Consider the following 26,299-nt stretch of genomic DNA (forward strand, 5'->3'; position numbering starts at 1 on the left):
GTTTGAGCAATGATGAGTTATTGATATATTGTTATTGTTTTCACTATTTCGAGTGTTACTATATTGTGATTGCATTAACGTTTGAGCAAGGTTGAGTTATTTATTCTATGCGCCTTATAATCCGGTATGGACAAAGTTTTAAAATGGGCCATTTATTCAAGGTGCGCTTTATAATCCGGTGCGCCTTATAGTGCGGAAAATACGGTAGATATATATATATATATAAATCTGATTTATCATTTAATTAAAAAAAAAAGAGCTTAATCAATTATTTAGAAAAAAACAGTAGTTGCAGCTCTCAAATTGAAAAGTCACATGGTCGGCAAGGTATCGGTCAATCACGCTCAAGGGTGATCGGTATCGGTTTTACGCAGCTAAAAACCCAGATCGGAACATTCCTAGTTAAAAGTCTTGCATCTCTTGTGTATTCCAGCACCTCATAGCCTTTCTCACCCCTGCAGCCTTTTAAATAATCTTGGCTGTTACTAATAGTTGCATCATTACTAGAGATTAATTAAACACCGCATCAAGCCAAGTTCTCCCTTGCACTTTCAGTCAGCACATTGATGCCTCTAAATATGGCAGTCGCTATCACGTGAGTCGATTCCAAATCGAACGCAATGCATGCAAAGGAAGGTCAGAGAGGGTACAGGGAGGAAACGTCATAAATAGCCGCTTTGTGATCACATCTATCAACTCGCAGTGGATTAAAATGATTCGTGTGAAACAGAGAGCGAGGCTGCATCTGCGGCAGAGACTGGCAGCATATTTGAAGGCAGGTTGTGAAACAGGAGGGCCGTGCAAGCTTTGATCAGAGAGCATAGGAGACAGCTCCATGTCAACAGTTTACTCTCATCCACGTCAGCTGTCCCCCGAGGGCAAAGGATTAAAGCCATAGCATCGTTGATTGAGCCGAGCAGAAAATGCATTTTGCGCTGGGCCTGAGACGGACGAGAGCCATGCTGCGCTTAAACCTTCCTTTAAGTTAAATGTAGGAATCTCGTGTAAACTGCAATTCTATCTAATGGTTCAACACAGACATTTTGTGTTTTTTAAGTTTTATATTTTAATAAGAGAGACGTTCAAAGGCCCTATGGATAAAGAGCATGTAATGTCTCAGCATATAGAACTCCTTTCCCCCTTTTTGTCGCCCTGAGGGCAATCTCCTCTGCTGCTCTACTGAGCTATTTGTTCCATAATATCACACTCAACAACAAGCCAATAACCCCCCCCCCCCCTCGCCCCGGGAGCCTTGGGAGAAAAAAAAAAAACCAACAACAACCACCTAACAACCACCACAGGAGCATTTCACCTGCATTAGACATCCGGGAGTCAAGTTAAAATGTCATACTATCAAGTGCATGTAGTGAAAAGACCTTTATCAAGGAGGCAGGTCTTCATTTAAACAACCATATTTTTAGAATAATATTATGCTTCAAAGAATTAACTGAAGTGACTTACATGAAATTAAAACGAACAATAAACACAGGAAAAGACACCGATCAGACTAAGCATAGCTTACCCCCTTTGAAAATAAATATATTAGACGTTTTCTTTTAGCTAGAACGAGGTCCCCCTATGGAGTTTGACCTTGAAATGGGGTCAAATGCAACAATGAGACAATGTGGGTGAGGTCCCCCTTCCCTGCAAGCAGCTTAAGGCGGGGACATCCTTCAAGCATGGAAGGAGCTTGAGCAGGTAGGCAATATCGAGAGGTTCCGATTAGATATAGTCGGGCTTGCCTTGACAAAGTGCTTGCTCGATTCCACTCTGGAGTTGGTCATAGAGAGAGAACCCTGATATGGGCTTTTTCGTCCCCCTTCGACCGGTGTCAGAGTTCGGTCCGCATAGCCAGCATTAACTCCCATTTGTTCCCAGAGAAGATTAGACTCCACCATGGCTGCCCTTTGTCAACGATTCCGTTCATAACTTTTATGGATGGAATGTCTAGACACAGTCGAAGCGGGTTCCGGTTTGGTGGCCTCTGTATTGCGTTCCTGCTTTTAGCAGACAATGAGGTCCTGCTGGCTTCATCAAGCGGAGACCTTTTAACTTTTGCTCGCAGCCGAGTGTGAAGCAGCTGGGATGATGCAAGTATTTACGGGATTTTTGGAGTAGGAGATTGACGGGCCGGCCGGTGCGGCACCTGCAGTGATGAAATGCTCGACATCGGAAAAAGGAGTTGAGCCAAAATGGCAGGTTTTCCATTCACCGTTGGATCTGCGTTGCCATCATCACCTTTGGTCACAAGTTGTGGGTTGTGACCGACAGAACAAGATCACAGATACAAGCCTCCGTGGGGTGCCCAGGCACTCCCTACCGTAGCCTGCTGCCCTGGCAACAAGACCTCAGAATAACTGCAAGAAAATGGACAGCTTGATAAAGTGCTAAAATATACTTGTGTGATACCATTAAAGTATTCAGTTTACTTTTGCTTGCCCAAACAGTGTCACTGCTAAATCTTAATATGCCATCAGTTAATTCTAAATAAGCTTACAGTGGCTTATATTTATTTCATGCAAAAATTTAATTTAAACATCATGTTGATGTACACAACATCCATTATATCGCTTTTAGCAACAGCATGGAAAGATAATAAAATAACACCAAGCTTGTTTTTGTTGACGTTCTAGCTTTGAATGATAACCAAAGCCACATGCTCAGGCAGTCAAATGCACGCAATTTTCAGTTTCCTTATGCTGCTGCTGCTGCTGCAGCGGCGGCGTAAAAGTTCACCGCACCCCCCGAGGCACCCCACAGGTCCCATGAGCAGATAAGTCATAGCGGTTCCAAACACTGTGGACTGACGAATTGAGCAGAGCAAGTAAGATGCCACATTGGGCAACAAAGAGATTTGCTAATGTGACTGTTTGAACCCAAGTGGGATTAAAGAAACAAATGCAATAAACAAAAACAAAAAAGAAATTAATATTGCTCTGGCCAGGAGGGATTTTTATCTTTGTTGTTGTAATTTACATGGGGAAATTGTTAAGAGGCATAGGAGGACTGACTGGGGGGGAAAAAGCAACAACAAATGATTCTTGTAGCTTGTACAATTAATGACTGGTATTAAAAATCAATTGCGTGCTGAATATTAAATAAGAGATATGGCACTTCCTCTGTTCCGATCCCAAGTTATTGTGACACCTGCTTTAAACAATCGTGAGTCAAAGATTGAAGCTTCTCGTCCTTGAGACGATGTCATTTGGACTGGAGAAAGACGACCACTAAAAATGTGGCGAGACAACCTCGGACATGACAAGATTGATCGGGTCACTATGACGGTTCACATTAAAATAACACAAATTTTTTGGCTAGTCATCATGTGGCGCACTTGGGTTTCACATTAATTAGCAGAAGCAGTGATGATCTCCCACCTTGAAAGCTTCTACCTGAATGCCATTGCAGCTAATGACTAGAATAATTAGTAACACAGCAAGGTGAATCTGCGCCAACATGAGTGTCGGAGGCGAGACGCTCGCCCAAAAGCATTTTCACATTTGCTACTTGAGACCATTTCCAGGCACAAATTGTGTGAGTAATTATAACAGGATGATAATGCGAGATTGAGATGATGCCAGCCTTGTCGCTTAATGATGCATAATGTGAACTGGCTACAAACCTAAAAGTAGCAAAACAGATATTAACAGCATCAAGTAGTCGCTGGATTGACTATATTAAAAATACCGTGTTTTCCGCACTATAAGGCGCACCTAAAAAACTCCAATTTTCCGACAGTGCGCCTTATAATCAGGTGCGCCTTATATATGGACCAATATTGAGCCACTACAGCAGGCGTGACCAAAGTCCGGCCCGCGGGCCAAATGTATATATCTTATATATGGACAAAGTTTTAAAATGGGCCATTCATTGATGGTGCGCCTTATAGTGCGGAAAATACGGTATGTAAACAATAAATTGGATTTATAGTGGAACTTCTAAATTAGAATGCCACAATGGTCGTACAGTTTGTAAACCTACCACAAGGTTTTAAGATCAATTTTTATTATTTTGATTTTCTCCAACTGTGATCAACCTTTAAGGTTCGACCTTCTCAAACTGCTAAGCTCGTCCCGTTTTATTTTCTTCGACAGAGACGTACCACTGTGTATAAATTGCGTATAAGTAATGGCAAGTAAAAAGAAGCCATTTTGGAAGTAAATCGCCTCCACCAGCCTCTGGCGTGTGATGTATGGCGTTTTTCACCTTGGTAGCAGAATAGCTGCAGAAAAACTATCATGCCATGGTGTCATCACCCATTATTAAGAGAGTGCTCGCTCACAGCTTTTCAGTTTCATTTACAAAAAAAAAAAAAAATACTTGTAGGAATATATTATGTGCCCTGACATCATTTCACCTTGTTAGGTGAACACCTTCACTCGAAAAAGGTGAAAATTGACACTCACTTGTAACATGTGAGCACTTTATGCAGTATTTGCCTTGAAAGGGTGATGTCAGACGTAGCATCTGGAAGAAATGTAATAATTTCTCACGTGTCAATCAGTCTTTGGCATTTCTGCCCGGCAGCCTGCTTTACATTCATCAACTACCGCGTACCATGGATACTTTGATTGAATGGGAGGCAAACCTCATTCCACTTCAAATTATTTCCATATTTCCAGTTTGAGAGGAAGAAGAAAAAGGCCTACCATTAAATTGCCTAATTAAGACAAAACAAAAAAATAACAGCCCCATCATTTTGTCAGAATTTTCACCAAACAGGAGTGAGCTTGAGGGTGGTTTCACAGCCATCACGAGCGTGTAACGGCTCTCGATTGAAATTGCTTTGCATATGCGGCATAAGAAAAAAAAAATGCAGGGAGAGACAGCTGCTGTCTGTACAATCTCATCAGCAAAGCATTGAGGCAACTGTCAAATGACATCTGCTTCTCTTGAACAGTTTTTTTTTAAGTGACGCGCAAGAACACATGCAACTTTTCTGACAAATGTTTAACGAAGGCTTTAAGGCGATGCTATTTTCTTTCAATTAGGAATGTGTGGTTCTCCGTTTTTATGTTCAACTGGGCCTACACTATGCGAATGGAGCATCATTCAAAATCAACAGACTTACTTTTGAACGAGGGCCAATTTCAAGTCTGGTCGGCCGTCACGATTCACAATGTTGCGGGGAAAATGAGAAACGATTGGCTGACGCCGAGAGTCGTACGACATTTGGATGAATTTCAAGCTCGTTTGAAATTTGGTCGGCTGCGACTGTGATCACGCACGGATGAGTTAGATTCCCCAATTTTTGAGTCTTGCAAAGTGGATGAAGTGCCAGCTCAAAATCAAGTTAGGTCGGATGCCGCTTCACGTGTTTACTGTGTCTCATTTCGGTAAAAATGAAAGGAATGGGCATTTGAAAGCATTATTGTGAGTCAGTCTACATACAATGGCAAAGTCAATTGAAACACTTGACAACAGTCAAATTTGTGCTCCTGGTGCCTACAAGAGTTAAGCATTATAGCAATATTACCATATTTTCCGGACTATAAGGCGCACCTAAAAACCTACAATTTTCTTAAAAGCCGACAGTGCGCCTTATAGTCCGGTGCGCCTTATATATGGACCAAATTTCTAAATTTAAACTGGCCCGAAGCATTGTGTCATGAAATCAATCATAAGTGGCCCGCTGAAGACTATGAATCATGAATCAAAAAGACTATGGATCGTTATTTTGTGATTATAAAGTAATTTGTTGCATCTGAAGTTGAAATAAAAAAAGATAAAATGGAGAATGATTTGATTTGGATTAAAAATCTGACATGATGCATGAATGGTGCGCCTTATATAGTCCGGTGCGCCTTATATAAGGACAAAGTTTTCAAATGGGCCATCCATTGAAGGTGCGCCTTATAGTCCGGTGCGCCTTATAGTTCGGAAAATACGGTACTAACGCAGAGATTGAGCACTTCTATCACACAGTATGAGTCGGAATGTAAAACAGTATGCCTAGCTGAAGGGAGTTTGTGTTAAAAAAGGGGAATTTTAGAGTGGGATGTGCATGTGTTTTTCATTCCTGGGGAAGTGGGCGATGTGGCTCGATATCCCCTTAAGTGTTCAAATCACACTAGGGAAGCTGCCAGCATGTGAAATGCCAAGATCAGCCAAAGATCAGGCACATAGAGACTCGCCTTTAGGGGCTGCAACGTCAAGCTCACAAATGCTAAAGCAACTATTCAAATGGCAATGAAGAGAATTTGGTCTACACAGCTAAACGCAAACAAGCTCGTTCAGCAGAGTACACAAGAAGCTCCAGGCCAGAGAAATGAAGCCATACAATTAATCCTGGCATTAAAACAGACCCTCAGGGGGAAACAATTCAATCGTTCCAATTCACCTTAACCCATTGTCATGTCTTTTCCAAGTCTGACGACCTACTGATGCCAGTCTGGCTTTTCATTCGCCATGTTAATTGACAGCTGGTGCTACCGCAAACAGTGGCGAGATGTTTGTTTCAACTCCTTGCTGGGAGCTGGGAACCTCAAACACAACTTCCTGGACAGAGACTAAGAAAATAAGTAGAATTGATGCCAGAATGAGCGGCACCAACTTTGAAATAAGTCCAGAACACACATTTACGCACACACCCTCTTGGGCATTGTGTGTATTCCGGCCTTGGACTGCCGTCCAAATAGAAAACAATTTAGCCTGAGATTCATCAGGGAACTTGAACAACAAAGCAAGCAAAATGGGAGGAAGGGCAAAGAAGGCACACTCATCTTGCTCATTAGGCTGCACTTACACTGCAGTCTGTTCGGGGAAGAAGTGGATAAGGTCTTGTAATTAAATTCTCATCGAAGCGCGTCATCAACTGACAACCTGACAAAATCGCAATTTCCGCCAAGGTGTTATATAAGCCTAGTATTTTTTTTTTTTTTTAAGCATGTCGGCTATGTTGTTTGTTAGGGTGGGCAAGAGTCTGGAAAAACAGATAAGCTCAATGTTAAGAATTCTGTCAAAAGTTGTAATCAAGGAAAAAAGAAGTGTTGTTGATTCATTTGACACGTTTGCTATCACAAGTTTTTCCATCCAGGTTTAAAAAAAGAAAATTCATGAGTGAAAGAACAAAAGCCTGACTGGAATGCAGCCGCTCATCATGTTCACTCGCACCTCCTCTACCTGGCTGCTGGCTTCTCGCCGAAAATCAATTAATCGGGGTGTCAATCGTTCCCAGACAGTCGTGCCCGACTTGCTCATCGACCCACGGGATCTCTGGATTACAGCGACCCGTAAACACCGCATGATGTTGGGACCGATATGTGTGCGTGTGTATTTGCGTGTGCATGTGTTCAACTCGCGGGCTAGTTAGCATTGTGGAAGCTGAAGGCCTTTACGGATCATCAAGCATTTACATCCATTCAGTGCATTCGGGACACGGTACCAAATATGTTATGTTGGCCACTTCAACACTTCAAGAGCGTGCAAACCCTTTCCTGTGGATTTTGATCAGATGAAACAAGTCAAGCATTAAGGTCATGTGCACATTGAGAAAGGTATTCTTAGAATCGTGTTTGTTTATACTCAGAGGCTGTAGGTTAAGTCAGGCTTGAAAAGATATTTCAGAATATTTTAAGCAAAATCAATATTTTTTAAAAAATCACAGATGTTAGTATATTTTGGTTTTGATATGAAGATTCTGTCATAAATTGTATATTTTATTGTAACAGTTTTAAAAAAAAAAGCTGACAAAACAGAAAAGTACCGTGTTTTCCGCACTATAAGGCGCTTTGTCCATATATAAGGCGCACCGGATTATAAGGCGCACCTTCAATGAATGGCCCATTTTAAAACGTTGTCCATATATAAGACAAATACATTTGGCCTGCGGGCCAGACTTTGGACACGCCTGCTGTAGTGGCTCAATATTGGTCCATATATAAGGCGCACCTGATTATAAGGCACACTGTCAGCTTTTGAGAAAATTGGAGGTTTTTAGGTGCGCCTTATAGTGCGGAAAATACGGTAAGCACATTCCGCAATTAGTCCGCACATACGTTATGTTTTCCCTTTTCCTTGATTATCGCTTGTTATTCTGCTTTTCCTAAAAGAATTTCTCTTGGGGCTTGTGTTCGGCGAACTAAAAACAAAACAAAAATTCAGTAAGCCTACATAGTGATATCATTTTAAATTATGATCTCACTGGACTGTAGCTATAGCTTATATTGGAATGAATCATGGACAATATCCCATGTGCTGCCCTGTTTGAAACAAAGATCAAAGTCTTTAGAGCATTCAATCAAGCTTGAATAAAAAAAAATGAGGCGGAGGAGGTAGGGCACATCCTGGTATTTAGTCTATATTGATAAGATGTTGATAAAGAACCATTGTTCTATTGTCTGACTCAAACCAAGTCTTATGAATGAAAATGTCCCGACTTCCTGTAAGGAAGGAGAGAGCATTTACAAAAGTGGCTGAATTTCAAGTCCAGGAAGGCTTCTCAAAAACCAGTGAAATGATTCGGTAAATCTAAATTGTGTCAATCCGCTGTCGACTGCACTTCAAGGGCAACACTCCTACAGTGAATTAAGTACATTAAATGGCCGCGGTGCCCGCTGATTAAGTGCATCAGGGGCTCTGATGAAAACCATTAACAAGATTAAACAAATTCAAGGATATTGACCTCTGTAGTAGACCCGTTGCTTTCAGGGAATACAATAAAGAATCTTGAAGCGGTCCGAACACTGTGGCATATCAAACCATCCATCCGGCTACAATTTTATTACTCTTTTCACCATCAAGTGATCCATTGCAAGGACTGTGTCAATAGCTCTCTGCCTTTACAAAGATAATAATTCAGACTTTTGATTGACAGTCAGAGAGATGTTAATATATTACAGGTTTACTTTACTCACGTGTGGAACTTCAGTGTAGCATAGGAGCAATTTCTGAGATAGTTCTTGGAATATTGAAGGAGCAAACACTCAAGGTCATTCCTCTGAACACAATGGTTATTGGATAAAAAAAGAAAAATGCACCCATCTGTTCGTCAATTACCCCTCTACGTTTCACTTGATAGATATTAGATCACGTATGAATCTTCCTCCATTAGTCCTCTACATTAGATATGCATTAAATCCCTGTAAAATGAAAACAAATGTTCATATTACATTTGACACCCCACAGAGAAATAACAGACATGCTGGAATTCAAAGATTTAAAAAGTTTTGTAAAATCAAGCTAAATCCAACTGTTGGTTTTAATACTTGCCAAGATACGGCCCCAAAAAGAAAAAAAAAAAAATCAAATAAACATGTATAAATAAGTATATATAACCTGAAGCTGACTGGCCAAATGACTCAGTGTTAGCCATAAATAATAACGGGTGCTCTAGGACTTCTTTGCATGCATCACTTCCAAACAGGATCTTCACGCCTGCCTAGGGCCATACAAGCAGTCAGAACTCTTTGCTTCCTCTTTAAATGCTCTTTGATGCTGCTCTCTGATCAATACTTGAAGGCTGCATTTAGAAATGATGAATAAAACCGTGGCGAGCAATGCGATACACTAACCACATCACTGAAACGATTGTACACTATTCAGTATTAGAGTTGGATTGCACTTTTTTTTTGCTTTGATTTAACGAACTAGAATGCGACATTCATAATCACAACAGATGTGAGACGAAGGAAACCATTAGTATCGACATCTGAGCTTACCAAGTTGATGATCAACAATGCATTCCAAAGTCGACATGTCATACCGCACGTTATGATTCCTTTAGTGTATTTGTTTGTATTTTTCTGAAGGTCACACCAAGCCTGCATGCTTTTTTTTCTATTGTCAGTGCCTGAAAATGTTAAGAATGGAATAAATTCTTTTCTTCAACTGGCAAAACTTTATAAATAAAGAAAATGACTTGTACATTCTACAGTCATTTTTATTTTTTTGTGCTCTTTTGCCCTGGTGTTATTCTTGACGTATCGACCAGGGATGTTTACTTTGTACACAGCTACAAATGGTACAAAACATTTGTTACAGTCAGAGGTGCCATAAATAATTGATTAATCGACGACAAATTGATTATTACATTAATCTCATCGTATTTCAATAATCAACTAATAGTTTAGAGCCAATTTTTAAATAAAGATTTCCAAATCTTATGATCTCAGGCTCCCTATAGTAAAAACTCAAAGACAAACGTTTACTTTGGAAAACAATTACCATCAATTCTACGTGTGTGGTATTGATAACTATTGTTTTTTTCCATCCATCCAAATCATTAAATAATACCAACTACTCAAAAATAATCGCTTAATAAATAGTAATGGGGGGATTTTTATATGCAATTAAATGCAAATGTAATGTACGATTATTTGATTAATCAATAGATTAATCAATAATCAATTAATCAATCAATAATCAATAATTAGTATTTTTGTATTTCTACCAGAAACAAAAATAGCTATTAGTTATACATACAAAAATAAAACATTATATAAATATATAATAATATACCTCGTACAGGTTATCATAAATAAATAATAAGATACCTCATATTATATGTTCTCTCACTCACAGAAAGGTAATTTTATGCATAGTAGTATTTGGTTGTGTTCCGTTTAGAATGCTCCTATGTGCATCAAGCGGCACCTATTTAATATTCCACCGTAAAGTTCAATTTACAGATGTCATAATGCGCTAAGGATGTCGAGAACAACACATAGTGGTATCGGAGGTCATTGCAGAGATAATTCTGAAATGACATTTTCATCCAAGCGGAAAAAAGAAGCAACACTACTGTCTGTTTTTTATTTACTTTCGCAAAAGCTGTTTGAATAGAATAAGGCAAGGTTATCATATTCACCTACACAATGTATTTAATTTGGTTGTCATGTCTGCTGGACAAAAGAAAACACGCAGCAAAAGCATTTTGATGGCTGCTGACCTCTTGACTGTGGATGTTTTTCTTTTTATGGATTCAACATTCAAACTCCCAGCCCACGGGCCACAAACGGCCCGTTATGCAATTAGATCCGGCCCGCAGTACAATTTGTTAAATAGCCCGGAAACAACCAGTGCAGCAAGCTTGAGTGAATAAAGACCAGTTCTCCTGTTCACAGTGACAAGTACTTTTTATCTGTCACTGACACACCACACACACACACACACACATTAACATGTTTTGCTTAAGATGCTAGCGAACAGATTTTCAATTGCCCTAGCATTGTAAATCAGGATTTCAGATTCACCACCACAATCAAACATAGCAATAACTGCCATGAGATTATGAAAGATGCTGCAGGTAATGATCAAATTTCATTGCTAGAAGTAAATATTATATCAACTTTGTGTTCAATTAAAGAGGCCCTGAGTCACACCGAGTAAGTAAATTTGCAAGTGAATTGAGACAAGGTCATCGTTAATTTACTATTCATAGTAAATGCCGTGAGATGTTTATTTTCAACATATTATATGGTTGGCTTGGCTCAATAAAGGTAGGGAAACACAATTTTAACTTTTACACTATATCTGAACAAAATAACACATTTTAGAGGCAAGATAACAACACGTTGTGATAATTGTAAATGCAGTAACGCTTGTCTTGTCATGTCAGATTCTACTTTAATGAAATGATGCTTAGTATCTGTAAAAAAAAAAAAAAAACATTGTCGATTCAATAAATGTTTGCTTTGCCATTGGCCCACTGCGCAAATGCGTTATACACCTCTGGAACTCATTCACGGATGAGCTGAAATAATTCAAGTCCTGCAACTGCACAACAACGCAGAATGTCAAAGGACAAGGTGTTATGAAAAGGTATTAAACAAAGGCTTCTTTCCAGTAAGCAGTGTACTAAACTTAAAAAGGCAAAATCTCAAATAGTCTTATGATCAACACAGCCAGCCTTAGTATTTAGTTCTACTTCTATGGCGAAGACTCAAAAGGTAACGGCAGTGGTGACCTTTCCGAGATGCCGTGGACTGTTTTTCAAAAAGGTTCTGCCGTCTAAACAAAAGTTAGCCACGGTGGCTATTATTCGTTTGCCCACCCCTCAACTCCTCCAAAGCTTTTTGTGTGTGTGTGTCTGTGTGTGTGTGTGTGTGCAAACGTGAGAGCTCACAGCAATCAACAACAAAAATATCTAGCGTAATTTTCTGCACAATGCTTGTAAATTATTCACGTTACAAATTTGTGTCATTTCGACTTTAGCTTTATATTTTTTTTATGTTCACCTTCGATATAAGATGAACCGGGGAAACAATAATTTCATATGAACATTTATAATACCTCATCTATCCTATCAAATATGAGTCACAGAGATTTAGCCCAAAAGCCGCTTTATCCCGTTTATTGCTTTCTGTCTTTTTCTATTTTCTAGGAATGTACGTGCAGTATTTGTTTTTGTATTAGTAGCATCAGCAAGGAATTTACTGTCATTTCCATTTGCTGTAATCTCTTGATCTACAATTCTATTTTGGTCAACATATACAGAAGACAGCATTCATAAAGTATCCACAGAAAATGCTTACAGAACAAAAATTGTGCAGGATGCTATATGAGAAAAAAAAAAAAAAAAGACAATTGAATTGGAATGAAGGTTGGTCACAACAGTGACAGGTTGTCAAAAGAACTGCCAGCAATAAAAAGTGGACAGGTATGAAGGGATGAGTCGAGATGGATTGTTTGAAAAAAGAATAAAATGTGTGGTTGCAAAGCAAACAAAAGCAAGCGAGACACGAGGCGTTAATCGATAATTCGTGTCCAGTCTGAACCTAGCGTAATCACGCTAAATCTCTCAAATTAACGATTAAAGATAATGCGCTTTAAAGCCTGGTACGCCATATGTATGAAAATGTATTAAATTAAACCCCTTCATTGATAGTACTAATAAAGTACCTAATAATACGGTGTGCCTAATGGTCCAAAAAATACGATACTTTGATTTATAAAGCTATTAACTGATCACAATTGAAATTTGTATTTACACTTGAGATAGAAGACTCAAAGAGATTGGAAACTGTTTTATCTTTGGACATGAGAAATAACAGGTCACCCTTATTGTAACTTTTGCTCTCCAAAGCATAATTCCACAAAAATACATTTTATCTCAAAGTAGCGGCTATGCTAAATGATTGTCTCATTTTGTCAGGATGGCGCGACTGAGTCACCACCAGTGTCATCAGCTCAACCAAAACCTTTTAATTGGACCAATCATCCATAACATTGAGTTGTCTTGAGAGCCGTGTGGCTGTTCAGGCGGAGCTGCTGCCTTCTACCGCCTGTTCCGCGCCGACTATTAAGCGTGGGACAGATGATGTGTTGAATCCCTGAGTGATTAGCCGTTACCTGGGGATAGGTCTCCTCGCTCCGGTAAACACTTGGGCTGGGGTTTAAATTGGCTGTGACAATAACATGCAGCAGCTGTCACAACTTCAGTGAGCAATAGTGTTTGACAGATGAGCAAACTCGCAGGTATTGCGATGACATTTGTATATTACAACAAAAAAAAAAAAAAGATCAGGATTTTTCTTGACAATTAGCAAATTCAACAGCTGCGACTGGTGTCACGCTATCTCTTGTCAGAGCAGATTACAAATAGAAGGTTGGTCATTGTTCAGCAAGTGTGAAACTATTTGTTTCTGGAAAATTAAATTGCCGGAGGAAAAGGCCATGGTATTCAAATCCCCGGATAATTAAGGTTCTCCTACCAGGAGGATTTGGATGTGTGTAAAAGAAGTGAAACATTTGCATTTCCCAAGGGGAGACATGCCAACAGGATCGATAGGGCAGTCTTTAAAGTCCCTCCTAAAAACCATCCAACTCAGCACATTTCCCTCCACTCTTGAAATCCTCTGAAATTAACTCGCACCAGATTTCCTCCGTAGCCATTTTACATCAAGCAATCGTACCACTCCACCGCTGTAGCGCGCCTCGACGTCACTTAAAATTCTTTGATTGCTTTGTCAAAGCACGGTTAAAAAGAAAAAAAAAAAGACCCCTTTCCTACTGGTGCGTTAGTGCTTTCTTTCGGTTGTCAGACAGAGAAGCATGTGAGAGAAACAAACAAAATGTCAGTCTCCGTGAAAGGAAAGACAGAACCTCTAGAAGAAGAGAAAAAAAACAATGCAATGTACTTCCATAGTAAATTAACTTCAAAGATTTACTGCTGACCGATGACTGAAAAGCACAATAATTAGTCAAGCCGCTTAGAGACAATTAACTTGACTCTCTTTTTTTTTTTTATAGATTGCCTATATCAATGACACGATGGTGTTTAATTAAACATTTTTTTTCCAGAAATTGTGAAATAGCTTTCGAGGCTGAAACCTATTTGATCAAACTATGTGATTTGTTTTTTTAAAAGTCAGAATTATTTTGTAGGTCATTTCCGGATAGCAGAGTAATTATAAAGTTTCCTTTTAAAAGAAAAGTCTTGGTAAACTATATCTAAGGGGTTTTTGTTTTCTAAAACGAACATATTGGATGTGTTTTAAGCGCAACCAAGGTGCACGAGCGCACGGCTGTGTTACGTTTCCATTCCTGCCAATCAGAGCTGAAGATGATAAACAGCCAGATGTGACTACTGCAGAGTGACTTCTCCCCAAAGACAATAGCCAGGTGTTAGCAACACCTCACGTCTGTTTTTGCAGGTACAGTATAAACGCGAAGGAAAATGTTTCAGCGTGCTAAAAATGCATTTTGCCTCCAACAGAGAAAACGCTTGAGAATGTTTTATGTATTTGTTTGTTGCTTCTTGGCAGTATGACAGCAAAAGCCAAAAGATCTGAAGATTAACTGCGAGGCATCGTTTCCAAGTTCATTTTGCATTCTGTAAATACAATAACTGTCTGTCCTGCCGCTGAAGTGTACTGTTTGCGTTTTGTTTTGTTTAATCAAAACAGTCGTAAGAAAATTAGCAACTTGCAGGAATTTCAATTCATGACAAATCGTCTTAATGAGGGCAAAGATGCATTTTCAAGCTTTTCTACAGCTGATCCAATCTAATGTATGCAAAGGTTAGAATCCCATTCCTGAAAGCCAATTCATCTACAGGTGTGAAACTCGAGGCCCGAGGGTCAGATCTGATCCGTGGCATCATTTCATGACTCATTGTGAGACATTTCACGCGAGCCAAATACGTAGGCCACACAGGTGTGAAGCCGACCCATATTGCACGGCCCGCTTTTACAATTTTTGATTGAAAATTCAATTTATAGTATAAATATAGAAAAAAAATGATATTTTACATTTATCCACTTTCACAGACAACAGCCACCTTAGGGAACTACAAAATAATTTTGACACCCCTGACCTAGTCATATACATTTAGGGACGGACGGTAGTCGTAACGACAGGGGAAATTAGCCTCATGGACGGGGACGTCTACTGTCAGGCCATGGCGAATGTAGCCTGAAAGAAAGAAAACAACAATGAGCACAAAGCAAACACATGCTCTGTTGATGCACGACAACACAATGCAGGAAGAAGGGGCCTGAAGGTTCCATTGTTTCTACTCTCCATGGGGCAACGCTGACTGACAGCTCAGCTGTAAGCAAAGCTGACACAGTATCGCATCAAGGCTAGATTGTTTAAGGGGAAAGAGGATGTGAGGACCGAAGGACACGGGACATTTATTGATATGGCCGAGTCCTTGAGTGCAGCAGTATATGTCCTTTAGTGACACTGCCTCACAGCCTGGACATTCATCACATTTGTCAAGAAGCAAAGGAAATAAGTGCATTTGATTCCCCGGCAGTGTTTTCCTTTTGTTTTAGAGCAGCCTTGCCCAATCCGAGATGGAGTTTGCATGTGCGCGCGCGTCGCTTTTGTGGCCGGGACAGATGAAATGATTTGGAGTGAAGTGGCAGTGAGTCATTTCTAATTGATTAAAAAGCTACTGTGACCAGCAGTCTCTTGGCTAAAACACCGAGTGAGATTCAGCGCACAGATTGCCTCGGGTTTTCGGTGAGCTAAACGACGTCAAAAATAACTAGTGATGTACAGCGCGCACAAAATAATTTGCATTTTATTTTTTAATTAAACTCCTCTGATGCACCACTTTACCACAGATGGCAAACTCCGCACTTATGTCCACTGGCCATTTCGGCCATTTGTCACATTACGCTAGAAATAGTGCACGGCCATGCAAGCCAATTTGATTTTGATCAAATCTAGTGGCCTCTGGCACATTTCTGTAATGCCTTTTTTTTTTTTTGGCGGGGGGGGGGTATCCATTAAGCCGATGTGCCGTATGGATGCGAATCGAGCAACGCTTCCAATTTGTCCAATCTAACCGGACTTGTGTGCCTTCGAGCTTATCGATTCCTATTATCAACAGCAGCCACATTTTTTATGACAGTCGCGCACTGAAAAACAGAAACGGCTAAATTTGTATTTGCAGCACTGTATAAAGATGAAACAGGGAAGCTTGGCAGCAAATCAAAGGAGAGGAGACAATATGAAGTACCACGTTTCCTAACGTAACTGCAGAGAAGACAAGGACATTTCTATAATATTTAAATATGATATACACGGTACTTAACACGTTTATTAGACCGCCACTCAATGAAAGGTTTATGTTACAGCTGGACAAAGTTAATTGCCTTGGTAATTACCAAAATTACATCATTTCTGTAACGGTATATACGCAAGTATGAACAAGTTCCTGAACCAAAATGATAGTTTTATGCTATATTTTTTATTGTGCTCCATGAATTTTTCAAATTGATCGTTTTACAACATAATTGAACAAATAGTAAAGCAAGCACATTATTATTTCTTGCCACATATTGGTTATTTACTTGCATTCCCCAAACTGTTTTTTTTTTTTGGGATGCATGTCAGATTTCATTAATTTAAGTTTAAAAAGTTACACTCAGTTTGGGACTCCTTATTTGTGTTCAAATGGTAAAAACAAGCGCAAAAAAAAAAACTAAAATAGTACTTTCAGGTAATGCTACTGTTCCAATGGTAAAAACAAGAGCCAAAAAAAAAACTAAAATAGTACTTTCAGGCAATAGCATTGTTCAAATGGTAAAAACAAGAGCAAAGAAATAAAATAAAATAGTACTTTCAGGCAATAGCACTGTCAATATCAGTCAAGGCAAATAAACACGAACATCTCAAGATAGCATTATCATAGTTTCACCCGCCATGAGTTTTATTCCATCTAATGGATCAGTGATATGGCCATTGCTAGGAAATAAGCAAACTAAATAATGTGCTCATATGAAAAGTGCTCAAAGTTGCAATGTTTTCTCCCAATTGACCATTTAGCCAGTTGTACAGGCAGCTGGTCGAGAGACAACATCCTTGCAAAGTGCTGAGTCAAGAGAGAGACTTAAAGCATATGGTCCAAATGCCATTTTTATTATCATGAGGCAGCAAGATGTGCTGTCCTACATTATACGTACATATTGCACCAATTATCCGAAGAGATTCCAGAAGGAGTTCTTAACTATGCAGCAGCAAACATTCTAAATGTCTTTTGGGCGTCAAATTAAAACCTCATTAATGACGATTCTTTTTAAACAGGTACCTTCAACTGGAGGCGGGGCTTACCTCCTCCAAACAACTCTCTCATAGCACGATAAAATCTTCACAAGTGATATAATCATTTGACATGAGTCTTTTTGGCAAAACAAGTTCAGAGAAATTATGTCAGTGATATAACAACCTCACAAGTCCACTGAGTGGTTTTACTGAGATTCTTCTTATTCTCCCACACATCCTGTTTAAACTGTAAAAACGTGTCTTCGACGGTCGCCAGAACTGTCTTTCAAAACATGAACTCCTGCTACAGACCACACTCGCCCACTCACATCATCGTGAAGAAAAGAATTATTCGCGACTTGAAGTTTTAATGAGAAAAAAAACAATTGCTTGTGCTGATAACTGATATGGAACCCATATTTTTGTGGGGGTGCCCAAAATTCACAGTGGGCGAAGCCTACCTTGAAGATTCCCCAAAATAGGCACAAATGGTCATAAAGGATAAAATGGGACAAATTCTACTGCAGAATCTTATCTACCAGATTACCTTACCTTCGTGTAAACTTGAGGAGGTATTCACACAAAAAAGCAAAAGAGGACTCAAAGTAGCAAGTGAGCAATGTAAACCGACGTAACAGCTGCTACCTGCAGGCAAGGTAAGAAGATTTAGGATTAATGGGCCCATTAACATTGATTAAATCTCAATGTTAAATAGCGCAATTTAAGTGTCTACCAACTCCAGAGAAGAATAGTCTTGATTGAGCCAACCGAGTTGAGAGGTGTCGCAACTAAATGTTCCATTCATTTACAGCACAGGTGTCAAACTCAAGGCCCGGGGGCCAGATACGGCCCGCCACATCATTTTATGCGGCCCGCAAAGACAAATTGTGCATCAAATTCGTGTGTCATTACCAGAATTGTAAATTGTCTTCACTTTTAATGATATACGTATATATTTTTTTTTAAATATTTGACCAGTTTTTACTCGCCTGATTTGAAAACGAGTTATTTGTCAGTTTGTTTTGTAGCTTTTACTGTATATAATATGAAGTGCTCATACATTTATTTCGGTTGACATAATGGCCCTCCGATAGAAGCTATGACGACAATGCGGCCTGCGAAAAAAAATGGGTTTGACACCCCTGATTTACAGTATTGCCTTTTCAAATCCTAAAAAAACTAATATTGGTAATGAATAGAAAAGCCTCACTGACTGAGCACCATTACGTGATGAACAGACTACGGTTCAACTAGATTTTTCAACCGGTGACCTTTGGTTCGTCCGGCAGTCAGCCTTTCTGCTTTGTGTCAGAGGTCCATTGAGGTATGCAGTATGAAATAAGTCTGCTGTGTTCACAGCTTGTAAGGCGACAAGTCAATAAAAACGGCAGGCCGAGGGCAGGGAAGCAGGCAACTTGGGAGCATTGGGGGCAGAGAGGCTTCTGATTAAGACAGAAGCGTTCTTCTGGTGCATCACCGCTACTGATATGGAGGATAATTGGTGCCACACGTGAGTAGCAACAACATCAATCTGAGATAGAACCGCATTTAACGTTCTACCAATGCTATCAACGTTGAGGGATGACATTTGAGGATTTTAATTATATGGCTGAATAATAAATTGAGCGGGTGGCACTAATTTCAGGCTATTCCAGTTCACTACGAGTACAATCATTCACTTATGTCCTCACTGTGTTGCGAGATGAAACGGAATACGCGTGTTTAGCTCTCCGCTTGTGATGAAGTGGCATTGCAGGAAAACTGATGGATTGCGTTGGAGGAAGGAGCAGTTATAATAAAAAATTACATTGAAAAATAAAGACAATTCTCACCCAATCTTCAGACTCAGCGCGTACCGTCCGATTTTTAAGAAATTTCCTTATTCATTTTGAATGATGTCGGACACCAGATAGCCTCAGCTGGATTTTACAGGAAGTCACTGTTCTTAATTGTCATTTGTGGAACAGAAAAAAAAAGTTGGAATTGAAATTTATGTCTGTATATTATGTGGGACCTCAGCTCACTGAGCAACTAAAGGAAGAACTCACCAAATGTGTTTTCCTTTTCTTTCGGCTATGTGCATAATTGCGGTGCAACGATGAATTTATTATCAAAGTAATCGATAATTAGAACGGATGGATTAACTTAACGATTCATCTTTTAGATGCATTTTGTTATTAGAAAAATTCCAAGACTTAAGAATTTCATTTTCTCAACAATAAATAATGTCCAATTTCCTCCATGATAGCAGACTGATTTCTTGTGTCAAACTATTTAATTTAAAAACAAAAAGACAGTTCAGTGACTATAGATTTAAATACAGTGACAGTTTGTCCCTTTCTAATGATAGCAAGATTGTTAAGGTGGCTGGGGTCAAAGGTCACTTTGTCAGCACTCTTGTTTGCATTTTTGTTTTTTAATTGTCCTAGCTGAAAAATTTCCCAGAAGGTGTTTGTTTGATGGAAATCTAATTAAATACATTAGACAAAAAAAAAAAAATTCGATTGAAAACACCAATGGATTACGTGTGACCAGTCGCATATACAAATCAAACAACAGTATGCAAGTTTTGGGGGAAGCGAAGACCAGCAACAGTGATCAGAGACGATAAAGTTGGGGGAAATTAATTAGGGCATTTTAAGCCACACAGTGACAACACCAACAAATAATTATACTCTCTGAATTATGTTCCAACTGGAAAATGTTATTTGGCTGTTAGAATGCATCGCTGCTGTTTTTAACTTTCACATAAATACGAGGATGAGACTACGGGAGAATAAATTTCTCAGTAATGACCGAAAACCACCGCCAGTTTATTATCTTTTCTATTATTCTTGCAGATTTGATGGTTTCTGTCATTGAATAATGTGTGTTGTTGTTTTTTTAACGATAAGGAACATCAGAGCAAAAATGAACGCTTTCTAAATGTGCCAGATAGATTTCTGACCTCTGATCAAAATCAAAGACGAGGCTGCCCACGATGATAATACAGCAGTTGTGCAACTTTCTTCAAATGCTGTTTGTCTTCCCTACAAACTGTGCCAAGATTTCAATTTTCCTCAGCTATTGAGAACACCCGTATTGGGCAGCATTTCACCAGCTGACAATGTCACAAGCCTATGGCCTGTGGGCTGAACATTTAATCCCGCCCACCATGCAACTGTACCAAAATGCTACTGAAATTACCAACATTTGTTCCAATACTGCATGATCGCAGTTTTCTCAGACACATTCGCACATTATTTCTAAGACGAATCTTGCTGGATATTAGAATAAAAACTGCACCATCTATGGGACAAAGGTTCACCAGCTATGCATGAATTTTCTAGACTGCTTATTATATTCAGGATCACGGGATCCTACTATAATTGTCCTTAAAATTACATGAAATGTGTGGCTATTTTCTCTTACCTGTTCTATTTATATGTAAAACAGAGAAAATAATAAGAGATTCATAAAACTACGCTAACATAAAACACAAAAATCTAGTAGCCTAACAAACAATACAGGTCAAAGGTGATTTGTGAATGTGACAAACTGCCGCAGTATAGCGCCAACTATAGTGCTTCATATCAGATTTTTTTTTTCCCGGTTGCTTTAAGTATCTGTGGCTGTTATCGGCAGCCTCCACGAGTACCCAATACCTTAAAATTAAGCCGCTTTAGATCAGACACTGATCCCTGGCGTTGGTACTTGCCAATTCCTATGACAAACCTGGTTCAACCCATTGTTGTGCCTCAGTCTTAACAATACAGGCACAATGTATACGCGGTATTGTCCATGAGAGACAAAGAAAACATGAGACGCAGGAAAAGTAGGCTTGTGGATATACGCATATACAGATACCATGTTACTTCTGTGTACTAAGCTGACAACCAAACAAATAGAAAATAAAACTGTTTCTTGAGAATATCGCACATACTGGCTCGTGTGTCAGAGAAGAACGCAGCTAGCTCCGAGCACTAATGTAAATCGCACGATACATTGATAATCGACACTTTGGATGGAGCTCGAAAGGTAATGGCGGCGTAAGCATAGCACTGAATGGAGTGGGGGAAATATACAGGAAAATCTAAAATTCACAATGGAGGGTGGCAACAATCGTATGGTTGATGTTTTTATAGAGTTCGACCCTGGAATGATCGCCACTCAATGACCAGACAGACAGACAGACAGACTAAAACCGCACTGGCTGCATGAACATCAGCCGAGTGAACCACTACGGGGTCAGTGAGCTTACAAAATCAAATAAGAGACAAACAAAAATTTTCAAATAAAAATCAGAGCACATTGATGGACCATCTCAGTGGGGATTGAACCCACGCCGCTTACATTATCAACCAAGTGAACTACTACACTGGCAGTGACTACATTATTGAATTCAATCAAACTAAGATCTGTCAAAAAAATAGCAAAAGATAATGCTGCTCAGTTTTGAGTGAAATTGTCAGACAGATTATTTAACAAAGCTGCAGATCAGAACCACAGCTTTTATACCGAATCGAATTAGATTGTTTGCACATAATATAATATTGGTTGAATGTACATTAAAATATATCACTGCGGGCATTTTCACACTTGTCAGTTGTATCAAGGATAAAGGAAACTGGATTTCCATATATTATATATTTCGATCGATGCTGTCAAATACCTACCTATTCCCCCAACAATAGTTATTTTTGTGTCATACTGACTGCTACATAAAATTGGCATCCTGTCTCTTTTTGGAAATGCGCACAGAACCAGCTTCCAGGTGTACCTATTATACTGTCCAGTGGGTATAAAATGAGTCACAGTCTTAAACTGGCTGCTCGCTCGCTGTCCAGCATACAAGGGGGGGATCAGATCGCCCTCATCATGACAAGCAGCCCATGCACAGACAGACACACACACAAACACACGTTAAAGACAGTTTAAATACAACTTTGGTTACATTTCAAAAGAAACACGATGGGGAAAAACTGGGTTATCAATAGTAACACATTGGCACGGCGTGAGATGTCAAAGGGTGACAAAAAAGTTAAGGAGAAAAAAAAAGTTCATTTTACATCATTAGTATGTCATGCATTTTGCGCCATTGTGCAGCTGGATGACGATGAACGTGCACACTCGTAAGCAAACGAGCTGTTTTGAACGCCGCATTTTTAAATGCGTTTCATGTCGACATTGCAAGACTAGTGTGCAGCAGCGATCAAAAATAAAAATAGAGAGAAATTCAAATACAAAGCAATCTAGAGTCAGGGATTAGAAACGTGAGAGCTAGCTTGTGTGCCGCAAAGTAAGCGCCGCTACTTACCAGGATGACAGTCGCCGTGTTCGGGCAAGGTTAGAAGAAGCATTACGGATAAAATCCACCAGCAGTTCGGTTCCCGTCTCCTCTGCATGTTAGACTACTCATGGAGAGCAATGAGGAGGCGATGGGTGACAAAGTTTATGGCTGTTTTTTGTTTGTTTGATTTTTTTCCCAGTCTTTTAGCTTGTTAAACGAAAAGAGAAGGGGGAGAGAGAGAATCCCACGCGTGCGAGAGAAGCCTTTCCCCCAAAAATTGAAGTTGACGCCGCGGCCACGCAAGCATCAAAAAGAATTTGTATTGTATCTTATTCCCCCCTTTCTTAGAAAATAGTCCGCGTCGGTCCAAGCTGGTGCTCCTTGGGCTTTGAGAAATAAGAACACGCCACGGCTGTGTGCAAACACTTCCAAGCAGGGCTCTTCTGACTCCACGACGGGCTTCCGCGGAGCCACATTCCCGGAGAGTGGAAGGGGGTCAGGCGGCGATCAATGGCTGTCTTTAACTACACACGAGAGGGGGGGGGGGGGATCCGATAATATCGATTTGAAGTAGCGATCACTCGGCGTTTATCCGTGACTGGGAGCCTGCGACGCACAATGTGAAGAAAAACTGCTGCAGGAATTGTCCCATTCTTCCATCCAGGAAGTGGACTAGCGGTCATGCATGCATGGATATCAGGCGGCTGCTGGTCCCATCCTGGCGGACAGGCTGCCTGCGCGCAGGGGCGGAGGGACGGTGGAGAGGCGGTGCTCGGATTTGTTGAATACAACAAGAAAAAAGAAAAAAGGTTTGGAGCTGAGACGCTGGTCTGTTCCTGAGAGCAGTTGCGGTCCGAGTTGAATGGCACCCTGTGCAGACACCCCTTGTGCGCCCTCCAACCCACCAACACTGATGAAAAAACACTGGAGTGGACCTTATAGTTTCTTTCAAGGTTGAATTACACAAGACTAACACTGGTTAACAGTAGATTATAATCAGAGATGGTTTTATGTGTTCAATAAAAATATATTTTCTACACTGATTTCAAAAAAATGTCTTTACTTTTTTAATTTTTGAGATATTATTTGTTTTATTTGTATGTTTTTTGTCTAATAATGATAATATAGCTGTGATGTTTCAGGAAATAAATGTTGGAATTTATTCTTATTATCATTAAATATTGATGTGCTGAAGAGAAAAAACTGAAGGCAGATTCTGAAGCAGCTCAAAAAATCGAGAAGGTCAAGAACACGAAATCCACAGTTGTTGTTGGCAATGGTCACGCAAGTGAAACATATTTTTCACACGATAGCTTTGGTAGGTAACCATTTTGCTTTTATTTTGAGGTGAGGCTCCCCAATGTATTCCGTGTTCATATCGTCTGGCAGGGTTGTGCAGTCTCTTTCTAATGTTGCATCAAATGGGATGGGATGAAAAGGAGTGGAAACTGAAGCTGTAAATCCAGAGGCGTTTAATATGGAAAACACCAACAAGGCATTATACCATGAAACTACAACCTACTGGCTAGTATATTATCTGTATTATTCAAAATGATCTACTTTTTTTTTTTAATTCACCTAAACACTAACTGCCCCATTGACTTTTTTTAATGACAGTTGCAAGACATACCTATTAGGTTGTTTAAATCACAAACAGGGAGTTAAGAACAGTATATTTCTCCAAATTATATTTTTATCCATTGACAAGCTATCATGCTCCAGATTGTTTTTAGGCAAATGCACTAAAGACAAATAGCTACCTCAAATAGATGCCTCATTTTCCAACCATCAGAAAAAATATACGTATGTACCACCTGTAATCTCATTATCTCAGTTCATAGAAAGTATAGAACGTCTAAAAACAATTTTGCGAACCAAAACAGCAGCACTAAACATGTAAACAGTCAAACTAGCAAATATAGATGAGCAGTCTGTCTCAAAGTCACATTCAAGAGTGATTAGCTCGTTTGCTTCACTGTTCCGCAGTTCTGGGTTCGAACCCATCCTGTGTGGCGTTTGCTTCCTGCTACAGCGACTAGTCCAGACAGTGACAGAGTCCCCTGATGGATCTCGTGGGGCATTGCACCCTAGCGCCCCCAAAGCAAGAAGAGAAAATCAAGCCTCCACTTTTTAGTCACTTCCTCTCAGGTCCTATTATGCAAATGAGTCTCTTGTGGCTCCACACACTAATGCCCCTTTGCCTCCTGCTGGCAGAACTGTGAATGGAATGCTTTAGCGGTAATCATCACCTACACTCATCACACGTGAGGGTGGACTGATTGGAGGATTGTGCGCGCACCAGAGTCCGTCCCTCAGGTGAGTGTGTAGTCAGTGGTGTTCTTTGCAAAGCTATCCAGCTGGACATTTAATTTGAGGAATTTGATTAAATTTCTCATTTAATTATCCAGTTCTCTGCAGGGCTATTGAGGACTGTCACAAGGGCCCTTTGCTTTTTAATGCAGGCCATCTGCTTCCTCTCCAGAATGGGCTACCTTTTCCAAAGTGCCCGTCGCCTCCTGGGCATCCTCTTAGGATCCTCCAGCCTCGCAGTGCCTCTGAGCACGGAGCACTACACCGTGCTTGACAATACTACAGACCTGTATCTGACTGATCAAGTGCAATTAACCCCAACCGCTCTTTCTGAGCTCTTTGAGCCCGATGGGATGGATGACTGATTTCTAACTTCTAAATGGTCTTTTTTTTTTCCACCAAGCCAAATTCAGCAAGATGTTAAGTGGACGGCGTTAGCTGTGAGGCGCTGACCTCAAGCTTTAGTACAAGTCTTACTACAATATAGCAAAAAAAGTAATATTATTCCATGAGTCCTAGTGTTTTTTTTTTTTTTTTTACTAGTGATGTGGTATGCTGTGTCTGTCCATGTGTCCTTGAGTGACTTTCACCTGAAGTCAGCTGGCCGGGCTCCAGTGTCTCTTGACCCTGAAAAGGACAAGCAGGAGAAAAAAATGAATGAATCATAAGCTGTGCCTTCCACTCTTTGTACTTTTCTCTTACCACCTTTCCTAATACAAGGTGACAGTAGTTTCGGCTGTCCAAATAATTTAATTCTAATGACACTTTCTGGAAAAGTTTAATCTCGATTTCCTGTTCTTCAATGTGGTTGTAAACCCTGATTAGCTACTGTCACTGAACATTGGCAGGTTTTAGAAATGATTTCCAAGGAGGATTGTTTTATTTTTACAACCAATGACTGGCTGTTGCGGTAGTTTGTTTCAATAATTTTAAAAAGACACCACGTTGCCAAAATTCCATCAATAATATTATTTGTAGAAACTGTTTTCATTGGATATTCTAGATTGCCAAGATGAATGGTTGGCTATCTACATGTGGAAAACACAATGACTAGAAAATAGATGAGAGTACAACATTACTGTAAAATTAAAGGCTTTACATTAAAAGCAAAACACCCAAACAGATGCCTTGTAAAAATAAATGTAAAATCTTGATCAGATGTACATAAGCAGTCATTAAATACACGAAATAAGCACACTAAACTGACACCTTGTAAAAATCCCCTCTTTAAATATAAAATCCTGATCAAAAATGCATAAGCAGTAATTAAATACATTAAATAAG

The 26,299-nt window shown here is 39.7% G+C and overlaps 1 protein-coding gene across 1 annotated transcript in view; it reads right to left on the reverse strand.

Moving 5' to 3' along the window:
* Positions 1-23,475, reverse strand: part of LOC119123131 (receptor-type tyrosine-protein phosphatase gamma-like) — an 82,227-nt gene extending 58,752 nt beyond the window's left edge. Inside the window, exon 1 of the mRNA XM_037251975.1 lies at positions 22,733-23,475. Within this exon, the coding sequence (XP_037107870.1) occupies positions 22,733-22,820 (88 nt within the window). The 5' untranslated portion in view covers positions 22,821-23,475. The remainder of the gene's footprint in view (positions 1-22,732) is intronic.
* Positions 23,476-26,299: the final 2,824 nt, after the last annotated feature.

The sequence above is a fragment of the Syngnathus acus genome, chromosome 5 (assembly GCF_901709675.1).
Source record: "Syngnathus acus chromosome 5, fSynAcu1.2, whole genome shotgun sequence".
Classification (NCBI taxonomy): domain Eukaryota; kingdom Metazoa; phylum Chordata; class Actinopteri; order Syngnathiformes; family Syngnathidae; genus Syngnathus; species Syngnathus acus.